This window comes from Odocoileus virginianus, chromosome 13, assembly GCF_023699985.2.
Source record: "Odocoileus virginianus isolate 20LAN1187 ecotype Illinois chromosome 13, Ovbor_1.2, whole genome shotgun sequence".
NCBI classification, from domain to species: Eukaryota; Metazoa; Chordata; class Mammalia; order Artiodactyla; family Cervidae; genus Odocoileus; species Odocoileus virginianus.
In genome coordinates this window covers 54,698,532-54,725,280 of record NC_069686.1, presented here as the reverse complement: position 1 = coordinate 54,725,280, position 26,749 = coordinate 54,698,532, and the positions used below count along the sequence as shown (strand labels likewise).

At 44.1% G+C, this 26,749-nt stretch overlaps 2 protein-coding genes across 4 annotated transcripts in view; one reads left to right on the top strand and one right to left on the bottom strand.

The window, feature by feature from the left end:
• The window catches only part of GPR39 (G protein-coupled receptor 39), a 339,661-nt gene extending 320,095 nt beyond the window's left edge, over nucleotides 1-19,566 (top strand). Inside the window, exon 3 of the mRNA XM_070476301.1 lies at nucleotides 18,088-19,566. Coding sequence (XP_070332402.1) covers nucleotides 18,088-18,596 — 509 coding nt within the window. The 3' untranslated portion in view covers nucleotides 18,597-19,566. The remainder of the gene's footprint in view (nucleotides 1-18,087) is intronic.
• LYPD1 (LY6/PLAUR domain containing 1) overlaps nucleotides 10,263-26,749 on the bottom strand; it is a 64,273-nt gene continuing 47,786 nt past the window's right edge. For all 3 annotated transcript variants that reach the window (XM_070476304.1, XM_070476302.1, XM_070476303.1), the window contains one exon: nucleotides 10,263-19,286. In XM_070476304.1, coding sequence (XP_070332405.1) covers nucleotides 19,051-19,286 — 236 coding nt within the window. In that variant the 3' untranslated portion in view covers nucleotides 10,263-19,050. The remainder of the gene's footprint in view (nucleotides 19,287-26,749) is intronic.

Below are 26,749 nucleotides of genomic sequence, written 5' to 3'. Positions count from 1 at the left end.
ATGTTACTGAATGCAAGTTTGTGTGCCTGGCACACAGTGATGCCAAATGACACTCAAAAGTAGGAGTTTGGAGCAGAGAAAAGTGTATCGTAGGCCTGTGCAAGGGCAATGAGTGGCTCATCCTTAAAACCCCCCAAGATCTCTGAAGGGTTTCAGCAAAACCTGTTTAAAGGCAAGGTGAGGGAGAAGGGTCACAAGGTGTGTGACCAGCTCCTGCCCAATTCTGTGACTAACTGATGGTGAGGTAACAGGGCAGTGTCGTTAACATGATCAGTCCTTAGGGTCCATGTGCAGGCTACATGCTCATGATCAAGTAGCTAATTTCTTCCATTTGGTGGTGGTTTCTTAGCATTGGTAAAACTCAGGAAATATACATGAGAGACTTAAGATCTGGGCACTTCAGAGGGGAGCTACAGTAGAGACTATGGGAAGGGGGACTGTTCCAGGAAGTCCCCATAGGGTCCTACTCAATTACGCAATCATTGTATTTGTTTTTTGTTCAATCGCTCAGTTGTGTCCAACTCTTTGTGGCCCCATGGACTGCAGCACGCCAGGCTTCCCTGTCCTTCACCATCTCCCTAAGTTTGCTCAAACTCATGTCCATTGAGTCAATGATATCATCCAAAAATCTCATCCTCTGTCATCCTCTTCTCCTCCTGCCTTCAATCTTTCCCAGCATCAGGGTCTTTTCCAATAAGTCGGCTGTTCGCATCAGGTGGCCAAAATATTGGAGCTTCAACTTCAGCATCAGTCCTTCCAATGAATATTCAGGGTTTATTTCCTTTAGGATGAACTGGTTTGATCTCCTTGCTGTCCAAGGGACTCTGAAGAGTCTTTTCCAACATCACAGTTCAAAGGCATCAGTTCTTTGGTGCTCAGCCCTTTTTATTGTATAAGGAAGATATTAATTTCCTAGTTTTACTATCAAAGAAAATGATGGCAAGAATGTTAACTACTTGCTTCCTAGGGGCACATTATTAGTCGGTGATAGATCCCAGTTCTTAGTCAGGGGTCCTGCTGCTAAAACCACCTTCACATGTGGTTGCTTCTAAACCTGGGCTTCACTCATAAACATCCGGTGGATGGAATCCTTGGCTATGGGAAAGGAGAAAGGGGTGTGGCTTTGGTCTTGCTCTTTCTCTGGAGCTGGCCAAATGACCTTGACCTAGTCTCTTGCCTGCTGTGAGCCTCCCTCTCCTCAGCTGCAGTTGGGTGGTGTTGGAGCAAGCTGTAAGGTGCTCCAAAGCATGTGAAAAGGGGCACCTGGCGGTGCTGGGTCTGGGCTAGTCACACTTGGCTTCGATACATCCTCAGGTGGCTCTCAAGTTATCCTTTGAGCTCTGATCATGCTCAGTCCCAGCATGCGCCACAGGGCAGGCTGGTCCCCCATGCCCACCCACTCTTCTCCTGGGGCTTTGTTTCTCTTCCCCACCTTAGATGCATCTTGTAGCCTGTATTCTCCCCCACCTGACACCTGGACCTTGCTCCTGCCCATGGCTACCCCTAGTAGAGCCTTGTCCTGGGAAACACTTCTCCTCCTAGGAGTTCCAGAGTTCCCAGAGCTGATGCCCAGAGGCCTCAGTCACCCTCTGCATCCTAGCCTGCCTGTCCTGGGTGGGACTACTTGCTCTAAGAGGCTATTCAGTCTCCTGCAACTTTCTCCATCCTCTCCTAGAGGTGTTGCCACATCAAACCTGAGAGACCCTGCACATTCTAGCTTGATCCCAGGCAGAGCTCTGGCAGGAAAGAGGAATCCAGTTCCTCACACATTTCTTTGCATATCTCTCTGGGGTGGGCTTGGGAAGGTGGTATCTGATTTGTCTCCTACAAGTCCAAAATTATTTTTAAAGTATCATTATCCTAAACAATAAAGTGATGTGTGTGTATTTATAGATATCAGTGCAGTAGGATTCCAGGTTAGTCAGAAATTCAGGATGGGTCTCAGGTACATTTTTTGATGGAATTAGATTTTGTTTTTCATACATCCAGTGACCAAGCATTAAGGCCCTACTGTGCTGTGCTCGGCGTGCGCTGATGGCTGGGACATGGGCTTCGCATCTCCCCGTGCTCTCAGCGAGCCAGATCTATGTGGAAATTCATAGTTAAACTGGTGCGGTTGAGCTGTCACAGAAGCAAGGACAAGGTCTGAGGAGGTTCCTCCTTTGATTGATCAGGGAGCCCTTCCCAGAGGAGAGAATCCTTGAGCAGGTAAATTCCAGAAGTTTCCTAGAGTCTGTCTTGGGCAAAGACCTGGTATGTATGTGCTTAGTCACTCATTCACGTCTGACTCTGGGACCCCATGGACTGTAGGCCACTAGGCTTCTCTATCCCTGGAGTTTTCCAGGCAAGGATACTAGAGTGGCTCGCTATTTCCTGCTCCAGGGGATCTTCCCGACCCAGGGATAGAACTCATGTCTCCTATGGCTCCTGCATTGGCAGGCAGATTCTTTACCACTGAGCCACCTGGGAAACCCAACGACCTGGTCGCTCCTAGAGATGTGAGTCATCTGGAAAAGCCTGGGGCTCAGGAAGGGAATGGTGGAAGACAGGCAGCAGATAGATGGTTAAAGGTCTGGATGTGATGCAGAGAAGTTAGCCCACTGGAGTGTAGCCCACGTGTCAACTGGCCATCTTCTTAGAGTGTGGATTTTGACCGGCAGTGTGGGGGTGGGCCTGAGAGTCTGGATTTTTAGCATGCTCTCAGGGATGCTGTGGGTCATACTCTGATAGCAAGTGTGAAGGACTTAGGCATCACTGAGGACTTTACATAGGGAATACTTATAATCTCTGGAATTCATATACCTGGCAATACTAAAAAGTGTATATATTGTCTAATTCATATAGTAACCTTGTGAAAGGTGATTCATATCACCCAAAACTTTTTTATGGAAGTGCTTTATTTTATTAATTTTGGCTGTGTTGAGTCTTCTCTACTTCATGACACGGGCTTTCTCTACTTGTGGCAAGTGGGGGCTACTCTCTAGAGCTGTATGGGAGCTTCTCATTGTGGTGGCCTCTCTTATTGGGGAGCAGGGTCTCTAGAGCGTGCTGGCTTCAGTAGTTGTGGCTCACTGGCTTAGTTGCCCCATGGCATGTTGGATCTTCCCAGACCAGAGATCAAACCAGTATCCCCTGCATTGCAAGGTGGCATTCGTAACCACTGAATGATCAAGGAAGCCCTGTATCATCCATAATTTTTACAGGAGGATCCGGAATTATAGGGAAGTTAAATATACCAGGGTTTTGTTATTGGAAAGGGGCTCAGAAACATAAGACAACCCCTAATGTATAAAGTACCTCATCTGTGATCTCAGGTCTTTCTGCATCTGAAAATCCATGTTTCTGAGATTTGAATGTGTTGCTCATAATTATGCTGGTCCTTCAAGATGAAGGTTGAGTGAAAGGCTTCATTCCATTCTGGGACATCCCACGCTTGTCTTCCTGTCTCAGCTAAACTCTGGGAGAGGGTAGGATTGGTCTCTGGGTTTTAAACATGGAGATGTGTGATGAAGCCGATGTAATTGAATTTGTGAACATCTTTGGTTACAAGACCCCAGGTTTTAGGCTTTCGGGCTTCCACTCATTTTCTTTGTAACCTGAACCAAATAGGTTCGTGTAATGTATGCTACCGTTTTTATCAATAAAGAAGAAGGCCAGCAGCTCCCACCCCGTCTACCTCACTGTATGGTTAGAATATCAGATCGGCAGGTCTTCCCACTTGTATTGTGCACCTACCATGTGCCAGATGTTGTTCCAGACACTGCAGATGTAGAATGGGACAAACCCAGCCTCTAATGCCATGGAGCTTTCATGGCTGAGAAGACAGGCATGAAAGACTTGTTCCAAGTTAAATATGTCCAGATTACAGTGTGGCAAAGAAGCATGGGGTAATGGGAGCTTACAATATGGGGCTCAAACATGAGGTCTGGGATGATTTCTTGGAGGAAGTGGTCTTTCAGCAGAGAACTAAACAATGGATAAGAATTTGAATGGTGAGGAGAAGGGAGCCTGGCTGTATAAGAGCTCGAGGCAGGAGAGAGTTGGCTGGCTCCAGAAAATGGGAAGGGGTGAGCTGCTGGGGAGCAGACACAGTACGCAGTGTTCAGGAGAGCCTGAAGGAATAAGTTAAGTCAGATCCTATAGGACTTGTGAGAGATTTGCAACTTTATTATAAGGTTACAGTTCTTCTAAGGTTTTAATAATAGGCCATTTAAATGTTTTAAGCAAGAGGGTGACATGAACTTTTCAACTTAATGAGATGATCCTGGATTGGGCAGGAGTGATTTCAAACCAAGCCAGAGAGTGAGCTTGTGTCTCATCCAGGCATAAGATAAGGGCAGCCCCAATTAGGGATCTTACAGTGGGGGTGGAGAGAAGGGGACAAACTGAGGAGGGAAAGCTGACAGGCTTAGAGAAGGACTAGATTTGGAAATGATGGGGAAGGAGGTAGAACAGGATGACTTGCAGGTTTCCAGCTAGAAAAATCAGTGAATGGTGGTAGAGCTTATTAAATTTGGGAGCAGAGAAGGGAGAGACGGTTTCAGCGGGTGGTTGGTCATTCAATTTGGACATGTCCCCATATAAGGTGTGATGAGCTTTTCAAGCCATGATATTGAATAGGGTGACAGCTGTGGGTGTCTCCTGATGCTGGCAGTGTTGATTTGGGAACTGCATATCCCTGGAGACGGCATCTCAGGTCAGAGGCATGGAGGAGGTACCCAGAGAGGGGGACGGAATGTGCTTAGAGCTCGGACAGAGCTTGAAGGTGCTTGCAGTTACCCAGTTCAAGCTTGCACTGCTCACTTCATGACAGGGCAGTAAATCAGAAGACCAGCTGTGGAGGCAAGGAATAGAGACTTTATTTGGAAAGTCAGCAGACTGAGAAGATGGTAGACTAGTGTCCCAAAGACTCATCTTGCCTGAGTTAGCATTAAGGCTTCTTTCATGCTAAAAATGGAGGGAGTGTTGCTGCAAACTTCTTGGTGCAGGAATCCTTTGTTCTTGTAGCTGTCTGTGTAGGTCAAGTCTGGATGTTTCTGTAAACCTCCAACAAGACAAATGTTATTCTCTGCTCTGTAACTTTCATCTCTGTATGAATGGGAAAGTGTTATACCTTTAAAGCTCAGAACCTTGAGGAGGGGCCGTCCTGTGTATTTCAGACTATAGGCAACATGCTTAACTTACAGTAAAAGCAATAGAATACAAAGGTTAAAGTAAAAGAAATAGATCCAATATGAAGTCAGACTTGTTTTTCTCTATTACATTGCCCTTTGGTCATCAGGTTGGGGAGACAGCAAATGAGGTAACAGATGCAGAATGGCTTTAAAAATTAAAGCAGGATATTATTATTGTTGGACTGAACTGGACTTAATATGAATAATAATGTTCGTGGCTGCCAATTAACTGCTGCACTTGGAGAGATGATACTTAATGTTCCCAAATCTGCAAGACTATTTCCTCACAGTTCTGTTTGTCCCTCTGAAAAGAAAACCACCAGGAAGGATTTATTCTTATCATGTCATGCTACAGTAATTTCATTTTCAAATCATTAACAGGAAGGCATCCTCAGCTGATCATTCTTGATACAAAACCCTATCTTAGAAGCCTGATACCATCTCCTCTACTTTTCTGAGAGCTTTACTGATTTCAGTTAAGACCTTCAGGCTTAAATAAAACACAAATATAAGTTTGGCTCTTTCATAAACCTCTTTTGATATCTCTCCCATCAGCTGATTTCATTTTTTTTTTTTTTTTTGGTCTCCTGTTCTGGCATTTGGCTATAGATTGTTCCAGGAATCTCATTGCTAACTTACATGATAAGAGCAGATAAAGAGCAGTGGAATTCATTTTCTAATTTACTTTGAAACTAAATTCTAGATTGTATTTATGGGGAGGGGAAGAGCAGCCTATGATGAGTGAGAATAGTCTTCAACTCTGAATTTTTTAAATGGATTTTCATAGGAAAGCATCTTTCCTCGAGTTCTTCCTGTGCCTGGGCGTGGGGGTAGGGTAGAGGTTCTTGCCTCCCATCAAATAAATCCAATCAAAAGTAAATGTTTAGCAGGAGTCTAGCCTGTCAGACTCCTATTCAAAGCTAGTTTGCTTCTTTGAGTTTCATCAAGCTCCTCTTATAGTAACATGAAAGTTTATCCTGTTCCCCTTACATGTAAAAAGGCCGCTTCAAGATGATACCTTTCCTTATCTTAGAGATGTGTTAGAGGGGGTTTTTTATTTCTTGACAGTTGAGATTCTGTTATGTTCTATGACACCCATCAAAAATATGTATTTCTGGACTTGTGGCCATTTAAATGGAAATACCTTTGAATTTGGGATTCAGAAAGCATTTGATCATTGACCTTCCTCAGGGCTCTGCAGCTGAGGGCAGGCTGCTGGGCAGCATTTTCAACAACATGGACTCTGGACCTTGTCAACTGTGTGAGTTTGGGAAGGTCATTTAACCAGTTCATATCTCAACTTTCTTATCTGTGTAATAGCCAAGAAACTAAGTAGTGGCCATCTTGTGGGGCTTATTAAATAAACAAGTGTCAGTTAAGTGCATAAAAGAGTGTCTGAAATACATGCACTGTAGATTAACTTTAGCTGGTATTACCTCTACCCTGGGGCAGCCAGTTGGATTTGTATAGTAAGTAATACAAGTGGCCATTCATTGACCATTGCTATGCTCTGTACTTTATATGCATGTATATCCTTTAGCTTTTCTTACCACATTCCTTGAAGTAGATACTGTTATTTTATCCATGTCTTGGAGATACAAGTCCATGGTCATATAGCTGGTAAATAGCAGGGCTGAGATTCAAACCCAGGTCTGTCTGACTCCAAATCCCAGCCCTTCCCTTTTCCGCTATGCATTGCTCAGTCGGTGGACACACCCATGGGCACTGGGTGTGGGTGTGGGTGTGCTGAGGGTGGAGGACTGGATGGAGGGAAGAAGCCCAGTTCAGGGTCATCTGGAGAGGAGACCTTATTAGCCTAACTAACCAGATGACCAGATATTTATGGAGCATCCCTGCTCCTTGTCATTCTTCCTGGAGAAGAATTACGTAGGGCTAGGAAGTTGGGGAGGACGTGGGGTTCCTGTCTTCCTGGAATTTGAAATTTTTCCTTCTTCTTACAATCCTGCTGCTGCTAAGTCACTTTAGTCATGTCCGACTCTGTGCGACCCCATAGATGGCAGCCCACCAGGCTCCACCGTCCCTAGGATTCTCCAGGCAAGAACACTGGAGTGGGTTGCCATTTCCTTCTCCAATGCATGAAAATGAAAAGTGAAAGTGAAGTCGCTCAGTCCTTCTTATAATCCTACCTTCTGTCAATTTTCTTCTCTTATTACAGCCTCCACTGCTTGCCTCTCTAGCTCCTTAACCACCCTGCCCTCCCACCCTGAGACCTATATGTGTGTGTTGTGGGAGAGAAAAATGAATCAGGGTCTCAGGGCAAAGCAGCAAGAGCCCCATTTCCAGGTGGTGGAAAGACATGTGGCCTGGAATTGAGGAGACCTAAATCTTGATCCTCTCTCTGCTACTGAATAGCGGGAAAATCCTGGTAAGGTCACAGAATTTTCTGGGCCTTATTTTTGAATTGAGGCCTGAAAGGTGTGTGACGCCCTGTGGTTTTAATCAGTCTTCTGTATCTCTTACCTCTGGGAGCTGTCCTGATGGCAGTGAAAATGTTGGTGGTAAGGTCATGGTGGTGATCCCAGGGGTGGAAGAGGAGATGGAGACAGTGATGGTGATAAACGTGTGCCCAAGATGGTGATGGTGGTGAAGATGGAGATGGCAGTGGTCGTGGTCATGGTGGTGGTCTGGAGATAGTGATGGTGGGAGAGGTGGAGGTGGTGGTCCTGGTGATGGTCTGGAGATAGTGATGGTGGGAGTGGTGGAGGTCGTAGTCATGGAATGGTCTGGAGATAGTGATGGTGGGAGCAGTGGAGGTCATGGTCATGGTCATGGTTTGAAGATAGTGATGGCAGAAGTGGTGGCAGAGACGGTGATGGAGGTGGAGGTCATCGCAGTGGAGGTACAGGTGATCGTGGAGGTGCTGAGAGTCATGACTACTGTAAGCCCGTATCTGGCACCAGGCACTGTACTTATTAGCACTTTCTGGCCACTATCTCACCGAATCATCCTGACAGCTGTTGTTATCTCCATTTTGCAGATAAGAAGCCCGAGCTTCAGAGATAAAATATGAACATCCCTTGGTGGGCAGAGTTGCCTAGGTCAGATGCAGGTGGAATTACAGGTGCCAGAATATATGTCATTGGAGATTTTATGACAGCCGTAGAGTGGGAGGACTGTTCATCTGGGGAGTTAAATATATGTTCTGCTCTCCCCAGACCCTCTCCCTCCATAACCAACCTGGGCCCAGATGGAAATTTAGGGTCATAACTGCGAGAGGTCCTCCTCCTGAGACCACACTGTATAATGTAGAAAACGTCTCCCTCCATCTTTATCAGATGCTCTTCTCAATGATTTCTTTTCTCTATGAGTTTCCCCCTTTGGTTCAAACCCTAACCCTTGTGCTTTGGGTTTGTGGCTACAGCTTCTCTCATAAAGACTTGCAGCATCTTCACGGGAGGCTGTGACTGATGGGGGTCCCTGAAGTGAAGTATTTTGGGGCAAAAGAAAGTCCTCCAACATGTGTCTTTTCTATATCCTATTTCTCCCGATGATCCTCACTTGTATTCTCTACCCCAGGAGGCCACCTTGGAGAGAAACAGAAGAAACAGGTTTATAGCAGGGAGAACTCAGGACTGCACATGGACTGGGAGACTAAAACAGGTTTATAGCAGGGAGAACTCAGGACTGCACATGGACTGGGAGACTAAAACTGCTCGTGTCTAAAGGCACTTGTCAGACCCAAGACTCTCAGCCCTATTTGGACCTCCTCTTGGGGCCTGGAGGTTCTGGCCTTGCTGGGTTGAAAAGGTGGCCCCTTCTTCCAAGTCCTACTTTCTCCTCCTCCTTTCCTCAGGATGGGAATGGAAATAATCCAGGCAGGGGCCCTGCAGCAGGAGACAGTGCTGACCCCCTCTGGATGGGGAAGCTGGCTTCGAATGAATTCTATATACATGAGGTGAATGCATGTTAAACGTTCTCTTCTCCAGCCCCTCATCTAACTTCCCAACACCCCCTCCCTCCTACAAATGTTTATTGAGCAATTACTTTGTAAAGATGTTCTGTTAGGTGTTGAGGACAGGATAGTGAAGGTGGAACATCTTGACCTCATGGAGTTTACAGTCTAGTTGACACTACAGTGTCCTTGATGACAGGGGCTGGTGGTAAAGGTGCCGGTGATCTCATAGCAGGGAAACTGATAGAGCCTTGTGGAGACCAGGAAGGCTTCCTGGAGGCAGTGGCACTATGTGGAAACTTGTAAGAGCTGGATCCAGCATGGCAGTCAGGTGAGAGGAGTGGAGAGGGAGAGAGGAGGAAGAGAAGAGCATGAGGACGATGTGGTCCAGGCACAGGGATCAGTGTGTGTGGCGGCCTGGGGACCAGAAAGAACAGACTGGGCGGCTGCTTGGCCCACCTGGGCCTGGACTGTCTGTCACAAGCACTCAATGCTGGTTCTCCCAGGATCCCAGTCCCTCTGCACAGAGGGACCACAAACAGGAACCAGGATCCACTGGCATGTTGGCACCTATCTGCGCTCCTGAAATGCCTGTGTTGCCTCTGCTGTTTGGGCTTGGCTGAACCATCCATGAGTAGCCTGGTTTCATTGGGTCTGAGGGGAGCTTGTGACCAGTGCAAACACCATGAGACTAGGAGGCCTGATGTTTGGATTCCTGGGCTGGGTGAACTGGGGGCCTCTCTTGGCACTTCTCTGGGGCTTTTGCAGGCTCATCGGTGGATTCATGGCTGAGGTTTTTTTTTTTTTTTTCAGTGCTTGCATTCTGGGATTTTAATTCTCTACCATTTGCAGAGAACTCAATCCTATTAGAAACTGCAGCTTTTCAGCCATGAAGCAGCGTTTATAAGTGGCATGGTCATCGCCACAGGGGTGATGTGAGTTGATGATCTGGAGAGGACGGCTGGTCATCACATGATCTGTTGCCTCCCCCCACATGCTTGTGGGGGGCAACACAGTCCCCATTACCACCACCCACTCCCAGGCTGTGCGTTACTAAGGAAGAAGTGTTCAGCTTCACTCATGGGCTCTGGTAGTGACCCCAGACCCAGGGACATCACTATCAACTGACTCAGAACAGATACACACACACTGATTCAGAAAACCACACAGCTGCATACAGTTGAGACCCACATAGAAAAATATTTATTTAACAGATTCCAGTTGATCACTGACCATGCATTCATAAAGGAACAGAGGCACTACACCACAATGACGACCCTAAATGCGGCTTACTTGGAGTGCAAGTGGGTGTCCTACAGCTCCCAGACAGGAGGGCGTATTTTAGAAATATTGATATTTATGTTGTTACTGCGATTTAGAGTTTGTCTTCTTATACTGAAGCTTGCAGAGCAGAGTGGGATGGATGTCATGCTTAGCAAATTGCAGGCCATCTGGAATCTGGGTCCCTGGCCTCTACATAGTGGATGGAGCCACACTGGGGATGGGGGAACCATCTTTTCCTGGGCTTCATCAAACAATTAGGGCAGGGACAGGACATCAGACCATCTGTCTTCACGGACAGAAGCAGCCATCTGTGGCCTCTACATTACTTTAAAGCTGTGACCTGGCCTCTTCTCTGAAAACCAAATCCCAACAGCTCTTCTAGCTTCTCCCAGAGACCATTTCTCAATGGCAGGGAGAATAAGGTGGTAGATCAGAGTTTTAAATAAAGGTCTTTAAGCTGACGGCTCATGAGAAATATGACTGTGAGGTGTCCAGGCGAGTCCTGGCAGGGTCAGAGGACACAGAACAGGGAGGAGCTCTTCACGTGGGGGTGTCCCGTGCATGGCCATCACCTATGTTCCTCACACCCCATCTGCTTCCAAAGCCCCCCACTCTCCTTTGGCAAACAGCAATGAATGGTGACTGTCCTTCCAGGAAGCCACCTGTTAGCTATTAAGGGACTTGCCTGCAGGTGATGCAGTCCTGATCTCAAAGCTGTGGGGGAAAATGGAAGAGGTGTGTGCAGTGACATAAGCAAGGCTGGATATGGCTTAGTTACTGCGATCTTGGGGGAAAGATGGAGCGGGGAAGAGGGGAAGAAGCAGAGGGAAGAGAAATGAGAGGTGCTTTTCTTACTGGAGATACATGTAAGTAAAGAGAGGGGTGGAGAGGAAAGGATGGGGAAGGAAGGGGAGGAGCCAGAGGAGGGATTTCTGAGCTACTGCCAGCTCAGAGTTCCACTCATTCAAATGTGATGCTTCAAAGGCAAGTCTGTATCAGTGATGGGGCCACACAGATGCCCACAATCTGCCTCGATTTCTGCTGCTCTTAGGCCAGCAGTTCTCAAATTTGAGCATCAGCACCAAGCAGCGGATTCTTGCCCCCACGTCTCTGATTCAGCAGGTCTGACTTGTACAGCTCTCACGAGTTCCAGGCGGTGCTGATGCCCTAGGAGCCTCCTCTTTGAGAACTCTCATCTTAAGTTAAAGTTGCTCAGTCGTGTCTGACTCTTTGGGACCCCATGGACTATACAGTCCATGGAACTCTCCAGGCCAGAATACTGGAGTGGGTAGCCTTTCCCTTCTCCAGGGGATCTTCCCAACCCAGGTTTCCCACATTGCAGGCAGATTCTTTACCAGCTGAGCCACAAGGGAAGCCCAAGAATACTGGAGTGGGTAGCCTATCCCTTCTCCAGCGGATCTTCCTGACCCAGGAATCGAACTGGGGTCTCCTGCATTGCAGATGGATTCTTTACCAACTGAGCTACTTGGGGAGCCCTCATAGCTTGTCTTAGAGGCCAGAGACTAAATCAAGGTTGGTACTGGTTTGGGCTCTTGGAGTCAAAGTCAGAGAGAGAGATCGGTGTCTCAGCTGGCTGGCAGGAGCAGACTGGCGAACACAAAGATGTAAATCAAGAAAACACTAAAGCCTGTTACTGGATATACTTGTCTCTTCCTGGCTCTTCATTCAAGTAGCCATGTGCTTACTTTCCACTAGCAATTGTTTAAATGTCAGTTGACAAGCAGCTGCCGCCCACCTTTCTAGGTGTGGGTTAATTTACTGCCCACAGACCCTGAGGCGCTTGCTCTCTCGCCATCCCCACCCACCCCTCTGCTCTGGCCGGCTCTCGGGAAGCGGCGTGGCCCTTGATTCCTCCAGCCCCGCTCGCGCTGTGTTCTTGACCTGGCTGCCATTTTCCAGGAGAACTAACTTGTTTGGTCACTAAATCATTTCTGACTCTTTTGGTACCACATGGTCTGTAGCCTGCCATGCTCCTATATCCATGGTCCCATGCAAGAATACTAGAGTGGGTTATTATTTCCTTTTCCAGTGGATCTTCCAGACCCAGGGATCGAACCTGTGTTGGCAGGCGTGTTCTTTACCACTGAGCCACCAGGGAAGGCCGAACTGACCCACTCTTACTCTCCTTTAGTTGTGAGTGTTCCCACCTGTGGGAAGGCCAGCCAGCGTTGTTCATTGCTGCCATGATGTTCTAGCCAGGGTCTGCTCTTATGACCCTTTGTGAAAAGTCACCAGACTGGTTGCCTCATCCTTCTCAGCTTTTTATCATCGGTGCCTTGGATAGGGGGTGTCTTACTCCTGCTTACTGTGGTAAGGGTTAGGGAGAAGTTAGAATATTATAAGGCAGGAAGAAGATGGAGAACTCTACTAATCAAAGAAATTCTAAATCATTCTCAACATTGCCCAAGGCTTCAATGATTCAATGAGATGGGTGGAAGAGTCAATCTTTGAGATTTCTTGAACTCACACAAAATACCTTTGCTTGGCGGAAGATTGAATTTCCAGATCTTTTCTGCTTAGTAGAAGCTATGTATTCTTTGGCAGCACGTGCTTATATAAGATAGATTGGGGGGGAGGCAAATGGATGATTAGATGGTGTCCTTATAGACTTGCTCATCAGGTCATCACCTGGAATCATTTTGTTTTGCAAACATTCTTCAGCTCCTTTGGGTAAACTTCAACTTCCTTTGGGGGGAATATATGTGCTCCAGAGCTTTATCATGTGTCAGTTCTTAAGAGACTTGGTTTTAAAGCAGAATCCAGTGTCTGAAGGTGTCATGCTAACTGGTGTCTGAGATGGACCTGCCTCTCACTGCATTCTACGCTGTGAATGGTCAGCCCTTGAGTCAAAAAGAGAAAGACAAAACAATCCTACTACATTTAAAAATAATGAAGGCCTTCTTTGTCAATCTCAAGTGGAATCCAGTGTTTGAGCAGTGTGGCAAGGTAGCAGGGGTCCTGCCACCTTGACCTGTGAGATCTTTTTAGGGGAATGACAGCCTCAGTTCTGTCTCGTGTAGGACAAGGGCATCTCTAACTGGTCTCCAGGTTCTCCTTCTGATGACTGTAAGATGAACCATTTCTAAGGGACTCACAAATAGTTACCTTCACTTTAAAGATTGGAGGGGAGAGGATTCAGTGTCAGATGTATGATGCTGCCACATCCCGGGTGGCATAGCTTAATGCACTTCTGAAGACTGAGCCAGGCAGGCTGACTTGAATGCTGTTGAAATGTCAGGATGCAGTGTGGGACGCTGTTGGACATCTGCATTACTTCTGTTTTTTAAACAACATTACTCTGCTGAGAATAACTCTGTGTCACCATCTAATGGCTCTTGTCAGTGTAGTGATCAAGGAGGAAAAATGGAAGTACTTTATGTGGAAAAACAGGTAAGATATGAAGCCTTTCCTAAACCTGAAGTACAACACAGATCCATCAACAGCTCCCTTAGAACGGCTTACCTGCTTTTTGGGACTGACTTCAGTTCACTGACTGTCATTCATGTTCACACTAAAGTCATTTATCTGCAGGCTACACATTATACTACACAGACCACAGCATTATAGATTTTTCCAAATGTAATATACAAGTCCAAATTGATTGGAGCCCAACGTAAATTTGGTCAAATCTTTAATATACTCTATTAAGGCATGAATACAATTTTAAAGCTTTGTCTCAGCTCTGGAGAAGCGGAGACGGGAGCTGAACCAGTTGTAAACCACCAACATAAAACGTTACTGTTGGATATGGTGTTTATTCTCAGCAATGTGTCATCTAAAATAATGAACTTTTGTTTTCAAATGTAAACATGAGCAATTTACCTGTTAATACAAAACAACAAGTTTATAAGGGGGCTAATTTGATTCTTTCCTCCTCACCAAGGCTAACCTGTATATCACACTGTCTCTGGGCATACACTTTACGTTGGCCATTGGCTGTACCTATGTGGCCAGTGCTTCATTTTCCTAGCACAAAATCATCTTTCAAAGCACAAGAGGAAAGGTACCAGTTATCTTCCCCACCTCCAGTTGAGATAGGGAAGTTTATTCGAGCAGCTCTGGCAGGTATTTGGCACAGTCTGTGTTATTCCAGAATGATTATGCAAGGCTTAGAATGTAAAATTGTGTGCTTTCAGAATTTAGGCTTTAAATAATTTGTCATACCTTATAGGGAAGGCTTTATGGGAAAAGATTGGATGGACTTGGTCTATGCTATAGCTGAAAATGTGTAATGAGAAATAGGATCCAGATTAAACCTTGGTTTACCTGCACTGTCAGGCTCTTAGGAGGATAAATACAGGCTGGGTGAGAGATTCCTTGGGGTTTCCTTGGTTTGGCAGGACTCTCTGGGGATGTGGCTGGGTAGTGGGCAATGGCGGGACTGGGAAGAGGAGGAAAGAAGGAGCCTTGCTGCTTTGGGGAGGGGGAATGAAGGATTCCTTCAGCCACTAACCACAGGAGACTGGTCCCAACTGAAACGTGCTATAAAAGCTACACTGGGTTTCAAAGACTTAGTAAGAAAAAAATGTAAAACACTGTATAAGTATTTTGATTGGTTAACACATCATTGAAACCATGTGTGGAATGATATTCGTGGCATACTGGATTAAAATTGATCTCACCTTTTTAAATGTGGTTGAGATTTTAAAATGACAAGATATGGCACCGTTTTGGTGGACAGTGCTATTTATTTAATACCTGTTATGTATAGTGGGATCCATGTTTACTTTATTGCTTGTGTTTTATTTTTCATACTGAAAATGAGAGAAAATAGTGTCCAAGAGAAAAATTAATATAGGTTGTGGATTTTGAAGTCCAGTAAGCATATGACTTGGCTATAGCCCTTGGGTAACTAACCTCTGAGACTCAATATCCTCATCTATAAAATGAAGATAAGAGCAGTTTTTATCTTAGCAGGCATGAGAAATGCACAGGAAATTAGCAGAGAGCACTAAGTATTGAAACTAACAGAGGGAAAACACAGTAAGCAATTAGCATCCTTCTTGCTTACATCTTATGACCTGTCTGATGCCTCATCTTTTAGACGTTGACCATTTCTAAGTTCCTTGTTTCCAAAATTTGTATTTTCTTCCATGTCTAAACTTGGCCTTCTTTTTTCTCATCAATGGAAAATCTCTAGTCTGGTGCCCCATCTTCTGCTATTTATTCAAACCAGGGCAGTGGTCCCTAATCTTTCTTGTACCAGAGACTGGTTTTGTTTCATGGACAGAGGTTGGGGGATGATTCAGGTGCATTACAGTTACTATGCCTGTTATTTCTATTACATCAGTTCTACCTCGGATCATCAGGCATTAGATCCCAGAGGCTGGGGACCCCAGGACTGGACTAAGGTCCCCCCTACTTACTACTATAACTGTTGGGGCAAGAATTCTAAAACTCTAAACCAGCCAGAGTCTTTCATCTGCCCTCATCCCTTGCCTCCTACCTGGGTCGCTGGGTCTTTCTTTCATGGAACTCTGCTTCATTTGATGGGATGGTCGTTCAAGGATAACTGATACCAGGCAAAGGGGGTGAAGGTAATGGGAGAATGAGGGTCACGTAAACAAGAGATCAAGAGGACGGACAGGAGAAGCAAAACTGTAGAAGTTCTTTCCTTCTGCCCACACAGCCGCCTTTTCTTTCTCCTTGCTTTAGAAGCTGTACTAGGTTCAACCCATGGTAACTACAAGGTGGCTCTTTCTTGCCTCCCGAAGTACAACCTCCCACAGTGGAGTATAGCAACCCATCTAAAACCCTGTGTTCAGGTTCCGTGTTCTAAGAGATGAGACCTTCGATGAAGATGGTTGTTACTTGTTTCCAGAAATTCAGTGGCAAGAGGAAAAAATTGAAAATTTGGTAAAGATATCTGGCTCCCCTTAGGTAAAGTGAGCTACCTGGCTCCTTCACAATTAATGAGATGAATTTTTCAGTCAGAGCTACATGAGATAAAAACAAGGAGACACAAGAATAAGAACACACTTGGAATAGTGCAGGTGGCTGGATGCACCCATCCCTCTCAGAGCAATGAAAGAAAAAACTCCTTGATTTACTATGCAGTTTTTTTTTTAATAATCAGAAAAATGTTGATTTTTGTCCTCATCCAGCAGCTGTAACTAGGTGTTTCAGAATGTACGCTTAAGGTGATTTTTTTTGCCTTTCATCAGATCGATATGTTACTTTGCCTAGTTTATTTTTAGATTTACTGAGTGTTCTGGGGGTAGAAAAGGGTAGGAAATTCAAAGGAAAGAAGCAAATTGGTTCGTATTTCAAGTTCAGGCTGAATCTGGACAGGAGAAACCCTTGGAAATTAACAGGGGGAACAGGTTTCCTGGGCCCTCTTTGCTGACAGCTGGGATAGTGGAAGGATTTACTGATGGGGGGACTGGGGAATTTCAATGCCAGAGAATATAACCAGGGCCTCTCACTTGAGTGTGTGTGGGAGGGCCAACCCCAGATGGGTAAAGAGAGCTGTTTTTCCTGGAACATTAATGAAATATTTACTATTTATCAGAGGCAAGAAGGGGTCATTGCCAACAATCACGTCTCTCTAATTTCCTAGAAGATCAGAGGGTATGAAAATATGAATGAATTTTTCTTCCTATTTAAATTTAGGAGAGGAGGAGTTTCTTAAAAATCTAAAACACATCTAAGATATCAGCTGTTTACATAGCAACTTACATTTGGTGTCTTGGTGCCTAGAGAGATGAGAGCACATGTTCTGCAGGTGCCTGATCTTCATCTGCTGTTTTACTGATGCTTTTGGTCACTGTGGATAAATACTGTGTGATAGTATCACACGGCATCTTTTTCTCTGTCAAAGGTTGTAAAAAGAGCAGTGATGGTGTAATTTAGAATGCAAACACGTGGGCATGAAAATGTCTGTCCATGTAGTCAACTTTTGATCCTCTTGGGGGCATCTTTTTAGGGCCTGATCTTTCCTGGGCCACTGACAGTACAGCTTAGTGCAACAAAAAGTGAACTAGTGAGTTATGAACCTGAAGTTAGATATTTTCCATTATTTTTAGATAATTACCTTTTTTCCCCCGTAAGGGTGGAAGATATGACATAGCTAAAAACATCTGAAAAGAAACAGAAGTGCTATTGCAGATATGAATGTTGTAATTACAGGTGTACATGCCTACTAAATATATGTCCAAAACACACTCTCAGTGACTCCTGCTTTTGCCTCCCCTGAAACGGAATGCACAATTAATGTCACTAAATATAATTCTCTGTTACCAAAAGAATGCCACATCCCTTTGTCTTCAAAATATCACTGGATCACCTCTATGCAAACATTCTTTACAAATATTACTTCATCTGATATGGCTATACTGTATCCACCTATTCTTTAAAGGACAAAACAAGATTTATGGACTACATAAGATTTTTCTAGATACACTAACAGCAATGAAAACACTTTAAATTAACAGGTATCAACAGGTATAAATAACTTGTCTAAAGCATTTAATGGTCTTTAACACAGTCAACTCCCCTGGCCTTGAAAACAGTGTTAAATTCTTTTTTGCCAGTGGCAAAAAAAAAAAAAAAAAGCCCATCAAGCACAACGTGAAAAATTGGTATCATTTCCCTGCCAGTAAGCACAGAACTGAGGGACTAAATATTTTATGGGTATATCTTGTCATCGGCCTTATGATTTGCTTCCTCTTTTCTCCCTCCCTCTTGCCTGCTCAGGGCTGATTGTTGTGACCTTGGCCGTCTGCTGGATGCCCAACCAGGTTCGGAGGATCATGGCCGCGGCCAAACCCAAGCACGACTGGACCAAGTCCTACTTCCGGGCATACATGATCCTCCTCCCCTTCTCAGACACCTTCTTCTACCTGAGCTCCGTCGTCAACCCGCTTCTGTACAACGTGTCGTCGCAGCAGTTCCGCAGCGTGTTCGGGCAGGTGCTGCGCTGCCGCCTGACGCTGCCGCACGCCAACCAGGAGAAGCACCTGCGCGCCCACGTGGCCTCCACCACGGACAGCGCCCGCTCCGCGCGCCGCCCGCTCATCTTGCCGGCTGCCCGGCGCAGCAGTTCCTCTGCAAGAGCTAACAAGGTTTTCTTAAGCACTTTTCATAGTGAGGCCAAGCCCGAGTCTAAGCCTCAGGAGCTGAGTTGCGAGTCACCAGAACCCAACTTGGAGACGAAACCAGCCAACCCTGCCACCAGGAATGGTTTTCAGGAGCACGAAGTGTGACTGCTGAGGAAGGCAGGCTGGACTGCTAAGCAGCACTCCTTACAGGAAAGCCATGTTACCTTCACGCGGCAGTGGTATAAGAAACTGTGCTCCCATCAGGGACAGGAGTGGAAGACCGGCCTGGGAAGAGCAGCCAGCCACTGAAGTGTCAACTAAGAGCTGATGCTGCCAGCCTGGCCTCAACTCTGATTACAGATGGGGCCAACTTGCATCCCACCTCCTTCCTTCCTTCCTTCCAGGACACACCAAAAATTCAAGCTCTATGTATTCAGAGCTCACAAGGATTTTCTTTCCTTTTTTTTTTTTTTTACACTGAGCTCTCTGTTTCCAAAGGAACTAAAAGAACAGATTCCCCTCCCTATCCAGAATAAAAGGACACCCAGAAGAATCTCGGGGAGCAGGGGAGGGCAGGCCAGAAGAACAATGCAGGAGGGGCTGACATCTCCTTCCGTCTTCAGCAGTGTGCAGAGAAAAGGGCTATCTTGAGGAGCAAGATGGTGCTGGGAAGCCATGGCCGAAGGGCCGAGGCAGAACTGCTCCTTTTCTTGGGCCGGGGCCCGTTGCAAAGAGGGGTGTTGCAGCAGCTGATGCACACCGAGTTCAGTTTCCCTGGGGAGCAGAAGGACTGGTACCCAGCCGAGGCGATGAGGCAGGCTGCCGATGACGCACACGACTTGCGGTACATGATTCCTGCAACACAGACCCAAAGAAGCGAGGTTAGCCTGCCTGCGCCGGCCAAAGGACTGCAGCGCCCCGAGTCTGAAGCCCAGGGACAGCACTTCCTGTTACTCCTCCCACAGCCCAGAACCTTGCTGGGTCCAGGAAGATAGTCAAGGTTGTTTCCTTGAGCATCCAAAATCCACAACCTGTGCAGTGAAGAAGGCAGGCCTCATTTCACTTGCTTTTGACAATTTTTCTCAAGGCTATTTGAGATGCCAATACCAGTGAATAAAGAGCTGTTACTATCAAAGTTCATTTTTGTTTAAAGTCGGAATTCACACTGTGTACTAGACAGAGCTTTTTATTTACTTTTTTTGGTTTAAACTGTCTCATGCCAGAGAGGCCGACAAGCTGAGCCTTAAGATCTTATCTGTTATTACTTTATAAGCGGCCACAGAGATGGCTCACAGTGATTTTTTTATTAAATCCTGAATTCTCTCAATAAAGACCAAAGCCCAGTGGGAATAAATGAGATCCCTCTGAAGAGGCTCTGGGGGTTCAGTGAAGGAGGGGTCTGGCTAACAGTGTGCTGAGCACTGCCTTAGTCCAAGGGAAGTTTTGCCCTTAAAACATGGCCATTAGCCAAGTCAGCCCTACATAGCCAACACTTAATAACACATACTGTGTGGGCACATGGGTTTCTCAGTAAAACCGGGGGCCCATCTTGAGCTCATGTATCATGTTCAAATTGTAGCATACTTATCCAGTTAGGGTGTCTTGGATAATTATTTGACTTTATAAAAATGGGCATTTGCTCAAGTAATAGGTAAGCTTATTAAATACTTTCCTGGATGCCAGGGATGCTCCAGATGGTGACTAGCTCATTTACTACCTGCAACAACATTACAAGGGAGGCCCCTAATATGATGCCCATTTAACAGATGGGGATGGCAAGGGAAATTTAATAACTTGTTCAAGTCACACTTCTAGAAAGCAGAGCAGCTGTGATCTGAACCAAAGATTCTGGTCCCATGCTGTCAAATCTGTAGCACTATATATAGCAAAGAAGCCACCCAAGTTAAACACAAAATAGTCTTGTATCCCACAGCAGAGAAGACTGCTTGGAAAATAGCTTTTGGTGGATGTGTGTGGCTATATTTGTATCAATGACTTACTTTTCTTTTTGGACATACGATGTCATACTAAAGCTGGACCTCAGAGGGAATGCCTTGTATCCCCCTCAGATACGCAGGTTAGCAAATGGGCTACACACAGTCCACCAGTAGCCAGGGCTCCCCATTCCCTGGGGTTCCCGGCAGGGATGTCTGTTTGCATCCCCCCTTTGATTTGGGTCCCTCCCCCTTGAGAACTGCTACTCTGGATGCTAGAGAAACAGTACACAATTGAAGTGCCTAAAACTTCCAAGTGAGAGGTAAAGAAATACTTGAGATTTACATTAAAACATGCAATTTTATGTCATTTCTTTTCTATAACTACATGTTTTTAAGAGTTGATTTTCTTACACTGTTAGAAAAACCTGGGACACAGGATGTGTGTGTGTGGGGGGAGCACTGCTGATTTCTAAGGAACATGCTATAGGGTGTCTCCCATTTACAGATTTCCCAGTCTCCACATTTTCTAACCATTGCCCATTTTAGAAAGTTAAATTATTACTATGTTTTTATTATTCAATATTAAAAGTAATAAGTGTCATTTGTCAGTTCAACTTCAATAAACTTTTTCCCTTTAAGTAAATTTTTAAAATTAAACAAGTACTGAATACATCTTTCATCACTGCAAAGAAGTTCAGACAGATAACCTGAAAATGTTCCTTGACCTCTCACTCCAATCCTATGTCCTCCCTAAGAGGTAAGCACTCTTACCAGTTTGTGATGCCTTCTTCCAGATCTACTGCTATGCACTTACATGTGTCCATGGAGAAAAGGTGTGTGCACATGTCCTAACAGCATAACATCCTATATGCTGTATATATCTCCTATTTGCATTTTTACTTAGAACATGTCTGGGGACATATTTTCAAGTCTAACTGTATAGAGCTAAGGGTAAGTGATGAGACTGGTTAGATAAGTAATGCAAGATGGGAGCCCTAATTTTTGTGACTGCTTCCCATTGGATATCTCCAAATCACTTGGCTCTGATGGCCAGTGGGGCCTACACTCGTGGCCCTGCAGAACTGTATATATTTGCATTCTTTAAATGTTTCTACCAGGGTGTTTGCCTGCCAATCAGCTTGAATCTAGGTGCTAAGATCCTATCTTTTGGGGCATTAACTGACCTCAGCACACACTTAACTACTGGGAGCTATTAAACACAAAATGCCTGCTTAGAACGAAATGTCATTTGCAGCAACATGGAATGACCCAGAGACGGTCATACTGAGTGAAGTGAGTCAAACAGAGAAGGAGAAATACCATATGACATCCCTTATATGAGAAATCTAAAAAAAAAAACAGATGAACATTTTTATAAAACAGAGAGACTCACAAACTTAGAGAATGAACTTAAGGTTGCTGGGGGGAAAGTTCGGAGGAAGGGATAGTTAGGGAGTTTGGGATGGACATGTACACATGGCTATATTTAAAATGGATAACCAACAAGGACCTACTATACAGCACAGGGAACTCTGCTCAGTGTTATGCGGCAGCCTGGATGGTTGGGGAACTTAGGGGAGAATGGATATATGAAGACGTATGCCTGAGTCCCTGTGCTGTCCCCCGAAACTATCACAACATTGTTAGTTAGCTACACTCCAATTTAAAATGAAAGAGTTTAAAAAATAATAAAATAAGCTGTTTAGACAGTTGGAAAGGTTGAAGGGATAATCAAAAGCTGGGGTAGGGTTGAATGATGAGGTACATCTCCTATACTAGGCCAACCCTTCAAGAGAGGTGGCTATTTCATCTAATGCATAGAAACCAATACAAGTTGTCAAAATGAAAAGATGAATATGTTCCCAAAAATAAAACTTCAGAAGAAAATTTTAATGAAAAACAGGTGATTTACCAGAGAAAGAGTTCAAAGTAATGCTCTTAAACGTGCTCATTGAACTAGGGAGAAGAACAGATGAGCACAGTGAGAATTTCAGCAAAGATAAAAAATATAAGAAAGTATTAAATAGAAGTCACAGAGTTGAAGAATACAATAATGGAATTGAAAAATGGTCTAGAAGAGTTCACCAACACATTAGGTAAAGGAGAAGGAAGGATCAATGAACTCAAAAACAAGGCAGATGAACTCACCCAATCAAAGCAGAAGAAACAAAAAGGTATCAAAAAAACTGAAGATAGCTTAAGGGACTCATGAAACAATCTCAAGTGGATTAATATTCACACTATTGGACGCACAGAAGAGGAGGGTAGAAGACTTATGTGAAGAAATATTGGCTGCAGATTTCCCTAACTCGGGGAAAGAAATAGACATCAAGAGTCAGGAAGCCCAGAGAGTTCCAAATATGATGAACCAAAAGAAGACCTTAAGACACATAATAATTAAAATATATATATTTTATTATATATATAAGAAAATATAAGAAAAGAATATTAAAAGTGGCAACAGAGAAACAACTTGTTGGAACTCCCGTAAGATGAGCAGATTTTTCATGAGAAAACTTCAGGTGAAAAGGGAATGGCACAATACATAGGCATACCTCACTTTCTTTTTGTTTAACTGTCCTTCACAAATACTGTGTTTTTTCCACCAACTGAAGGCTGATGGCAACCTGAGTTTACCAAGTATACTGGTAAAAAAGTGAAGTGAGCAACTGTTCACTTCATGTCTCTGTATCATGTTTTGGTAATTCTCACAGTATTTTAAACTTTTTCATTATTATGTTTCTTATAGTGATCTGTGATCAGTGGCCAATTATATCACCACTGTAATTGCTTTTGTCTTGTATTTTTACTTACAGTATGTACTTTTCAAAAAGGTATAATGCCATTGCACACTTAATAGATTACAGTATAAACATAACTTTTATATGTACTGGAAAACAAACAAAAAAAAAACTTGTGTGATTTGCTTTGTTGCAATATTTCCTTTATTTTGGTTGCCTGGAACTTAACCACTCCCTCGCCCCCAGTATCTCTAGGTATGTCTGTATTCAAAGTGCTGAAAGAAAGAAAAAAAAAGAAAAAACTCCCAAATAAGAATATTCTAACCTGGCTTAGTTGTAATTCAGAACTGAAGGAGAGATGTAGAGTTTTCCAGAGAAGCAAGAGTTAAAGGAGTTCATCACCTCTAAACCAATGTTATAAGAAATATTAAAGGGGCTATTTAAGCTGAAAAGAAAAGGTGCTAACTAGCAACAAAACATATGAAAGTAAACATCGCACTGATAAAGGTAAATGTCTAGTAAATGTAATAGATTAGTCACTTATTAGACTTGTATGAAGGTTAAAAGACAAAGGCAGTAAAAACAAGTAACTACAATAATTACTTAAGGGATACAAGATAAAAGTAAAATTTGAGTGGAGACAAGATGGAGAGTAGAAGGATGTAGGCTTACCTCTTATGAAAACACCAAAACCATGGTATAGCTACTATGGAGAACAGTTTGGAGATTCCTTAAAGAACTAAAACTAGAGCTACCACATGACCCTACAATCCTAATCCTGAGTAGATATCCAGAGAAAAGACCTGATCTGAAAGGATGCATGCACCTCAGTGTTCACTGAAGCACTGTTTACAATACCCAAGACATGTAAGCAACCTAAATGCCTATCAACAGAGGAATGGATAAAGAAGACATGGTACATATATACAATGGAATATCACTCAGTCATTAAAATGAAATAATGCCATTTGCTACAACATGAATGGACCCAGAGGTTGTCACTCTATGGAAAGTAAAAGACAAATAATTGTATGACATCCCTTATATGAGGAATCTAAAAAGAAATGACACAGATTAATTTTTTTACAAATTAGAAATAGACTCACAGACCTAGAGAATGAACTTATGGTTGCCAGGGGGAAGGATGAGGGGAAGGGATGGTTAGGGAGTTTGGGATGGACAGGTACACACTGCTATATTTAAAATGGATAACCAACAAGGACCTACTGTATAGCACAGGGAGCTCTGCTCAATGTCATGTGGCAGCCTGGATAGGAGGGGAGATTGAGGGAGAATGCATACATGTGTATGTATGGCTGAGTCCCTGTGCTGTCCACCTGAGACTTAATCACAGCATTGTTAATTGGTTATACTCCAAAACAGAAAGTTAAAGAAGACCCCAAAATCACAACTAACTGCTGAACAACCATTGACAAAAAAACATGCTGGAACCTACCAAAATAGATATCCCTACATCCAAAGACAAAGAAGCCACATCAAGACAGTAGGAAGGGTGTGATGGCAATAAAACCAAATCCTGTACCCTCTGAGTAGGTGACCAACAAACTGGAAAATAACTATATTGCATGCAGAAGTTCTCCCACAAGAGTGAAATTTCTGAGCCCACATCAGGCTCCCCAGCCTGGAGGTCTGGCGATGGCAGAAGGAGCCCCAAAGAATCTAGCTTTGAAGGCCATTGGAGTCTGGTTGCAGGAATTCCACAGGCATTCTACTCTTGGAGGCACACAAAAGGTCTGGTAAGCATCAGGACCCAGGGGAAAAGCAGTAACCTCATAGGAGCCTGGACCAAACATCCCTCCTGGTATTAGAGGGTCTCCTGTGGCAGTGGGGGCTGGCGGTGGCTCACTGCAGGGACAGACACTGGCAGCAGAAGTTCTGGGGAGTACTCATTGGCTTGAGGCCTCCTGGAGACTGCCACCAAGACCTGGCCCTTCCCAACAGCTATAGGCTCCTGTGTATAGCCTCCTGTGTTGGTTGTTTGGCTTCAGGCCAAGCACAACCCTGCCCACCAGAAGAACAAGACCCACCTCCACCCACCAGTGGGCAAGAACCAGGCCCTCCCACGAGGAAACTTGCACACGTCTCTTAGGCAGCATCATCCACCAGAGGACAGAGAGCAGAGAAGCAAGAACTGCAACACTGCAGCCTGCAGAACGGAAACCACAATCACAAAGTTAAACAAGATGAGACAGATTATGTCCCACATGAAGGAACACAATAAAACCCCAGAAGAACAAATAAGTGAAGTGGAGATAGGCAATCTACCTGAAAAAGAATTCAGAGTAATGATAGTAAAGATGATCCAAGATCTTGGAAAAAGAATGGAGGCAGAGATTGAAAAGAAATAAGAAATGTTTACCAAAGACCTAGAAGGACTAAAGAACAAAGATGAACAACATAATAACTGAAAAATACACTAGAAGGAATCAACAGCAGAATAATGAGGCAGAAGAACAGATAAGTGAGCCAAAAGATGGAATAGTAGAAATTACTCCCACAGAAAAATGTAAAAAGAATGAAAAGAAATGACAGTGTACAGCCTCTGGGACATAAAATGCACCAATGTTTGCATTATAGGGGTTCCAGAAGGAGAAGAGAGGGAGAGAAGACCAGAAAATATTTGAAGAGATAATAGCTGAAAACTTCCCTAACATGGGAAAAGAAATAGTCCCCCCAAGTCCAAGAAGAATAGAGTCCCAGGCAGGATAAACCCAAGGAGGAAAATGCTGAGACACATAATAATCAAGTTGACAAAAATTAAAAGACAAAGAAACAATATTGAAAGCAACAAGGGAAAAGTCAATAAATAACATGCAAAGGAATTCCCGTAAGTTTATCAGGTGATTTTTCAGCAGATACTCTGTAGAACAGAGGAATACTAAGCAAGGTTCTAATTCAGATTCAACTAAAAAATTAAAATTTTTACAGATAAGCAGAAGCTAAGAGCGCCATCAGATCAGCTTTGCTACAAATGCTAAAAGAACTTCTCTAGGCAGAAAAGAAAAGGCCATGCTAGGATCAAGAAAAAAGAAAATTATGAATGGAAAAACTCACTGGTAAAGGCAAACATACAGTAAAGTTAGGATCATCTGCACACAAATATGATATCAAAATCAGCAATCATGAGGAAAGTACAAATACAGGATACTGGGCAACTTAAAACAATATTTTTTATACATAGACTGCTATAGCAAAACCTCATGGATACCACAAATCAAAAATCTACAATAGATAAGAAAGAAAAAGAAATCCAAACGCAACACTACGTTAGTCATCAAATCACAAGAGAAGAGAGCAAAAGAGGAAGGGAAGAAAAAAGACTTACAAACACAAATCCAAACTAATTTAACAAAATGGCAATAAGAATGTGTGTGTGTTAGTCACTCAGTCATGTCCGACTCTTTTGACCCATGGACAGTAATCCGCCAGGCTCCTATGTCTATGGAATTCTCCAGGCAAGAATACTGGAGTGGGTAGCCATTCGCTTCTCCAGGGGACCTTCCCTCACCCAAGGATCAAACCTGGGTCTCCTGCATTGCAGGCAGATTCTTTATCATCTGAGCCACTGGGGAGTACATATTAATAATAATCTTCACCCTAAATGGATTAAATGCTCCAA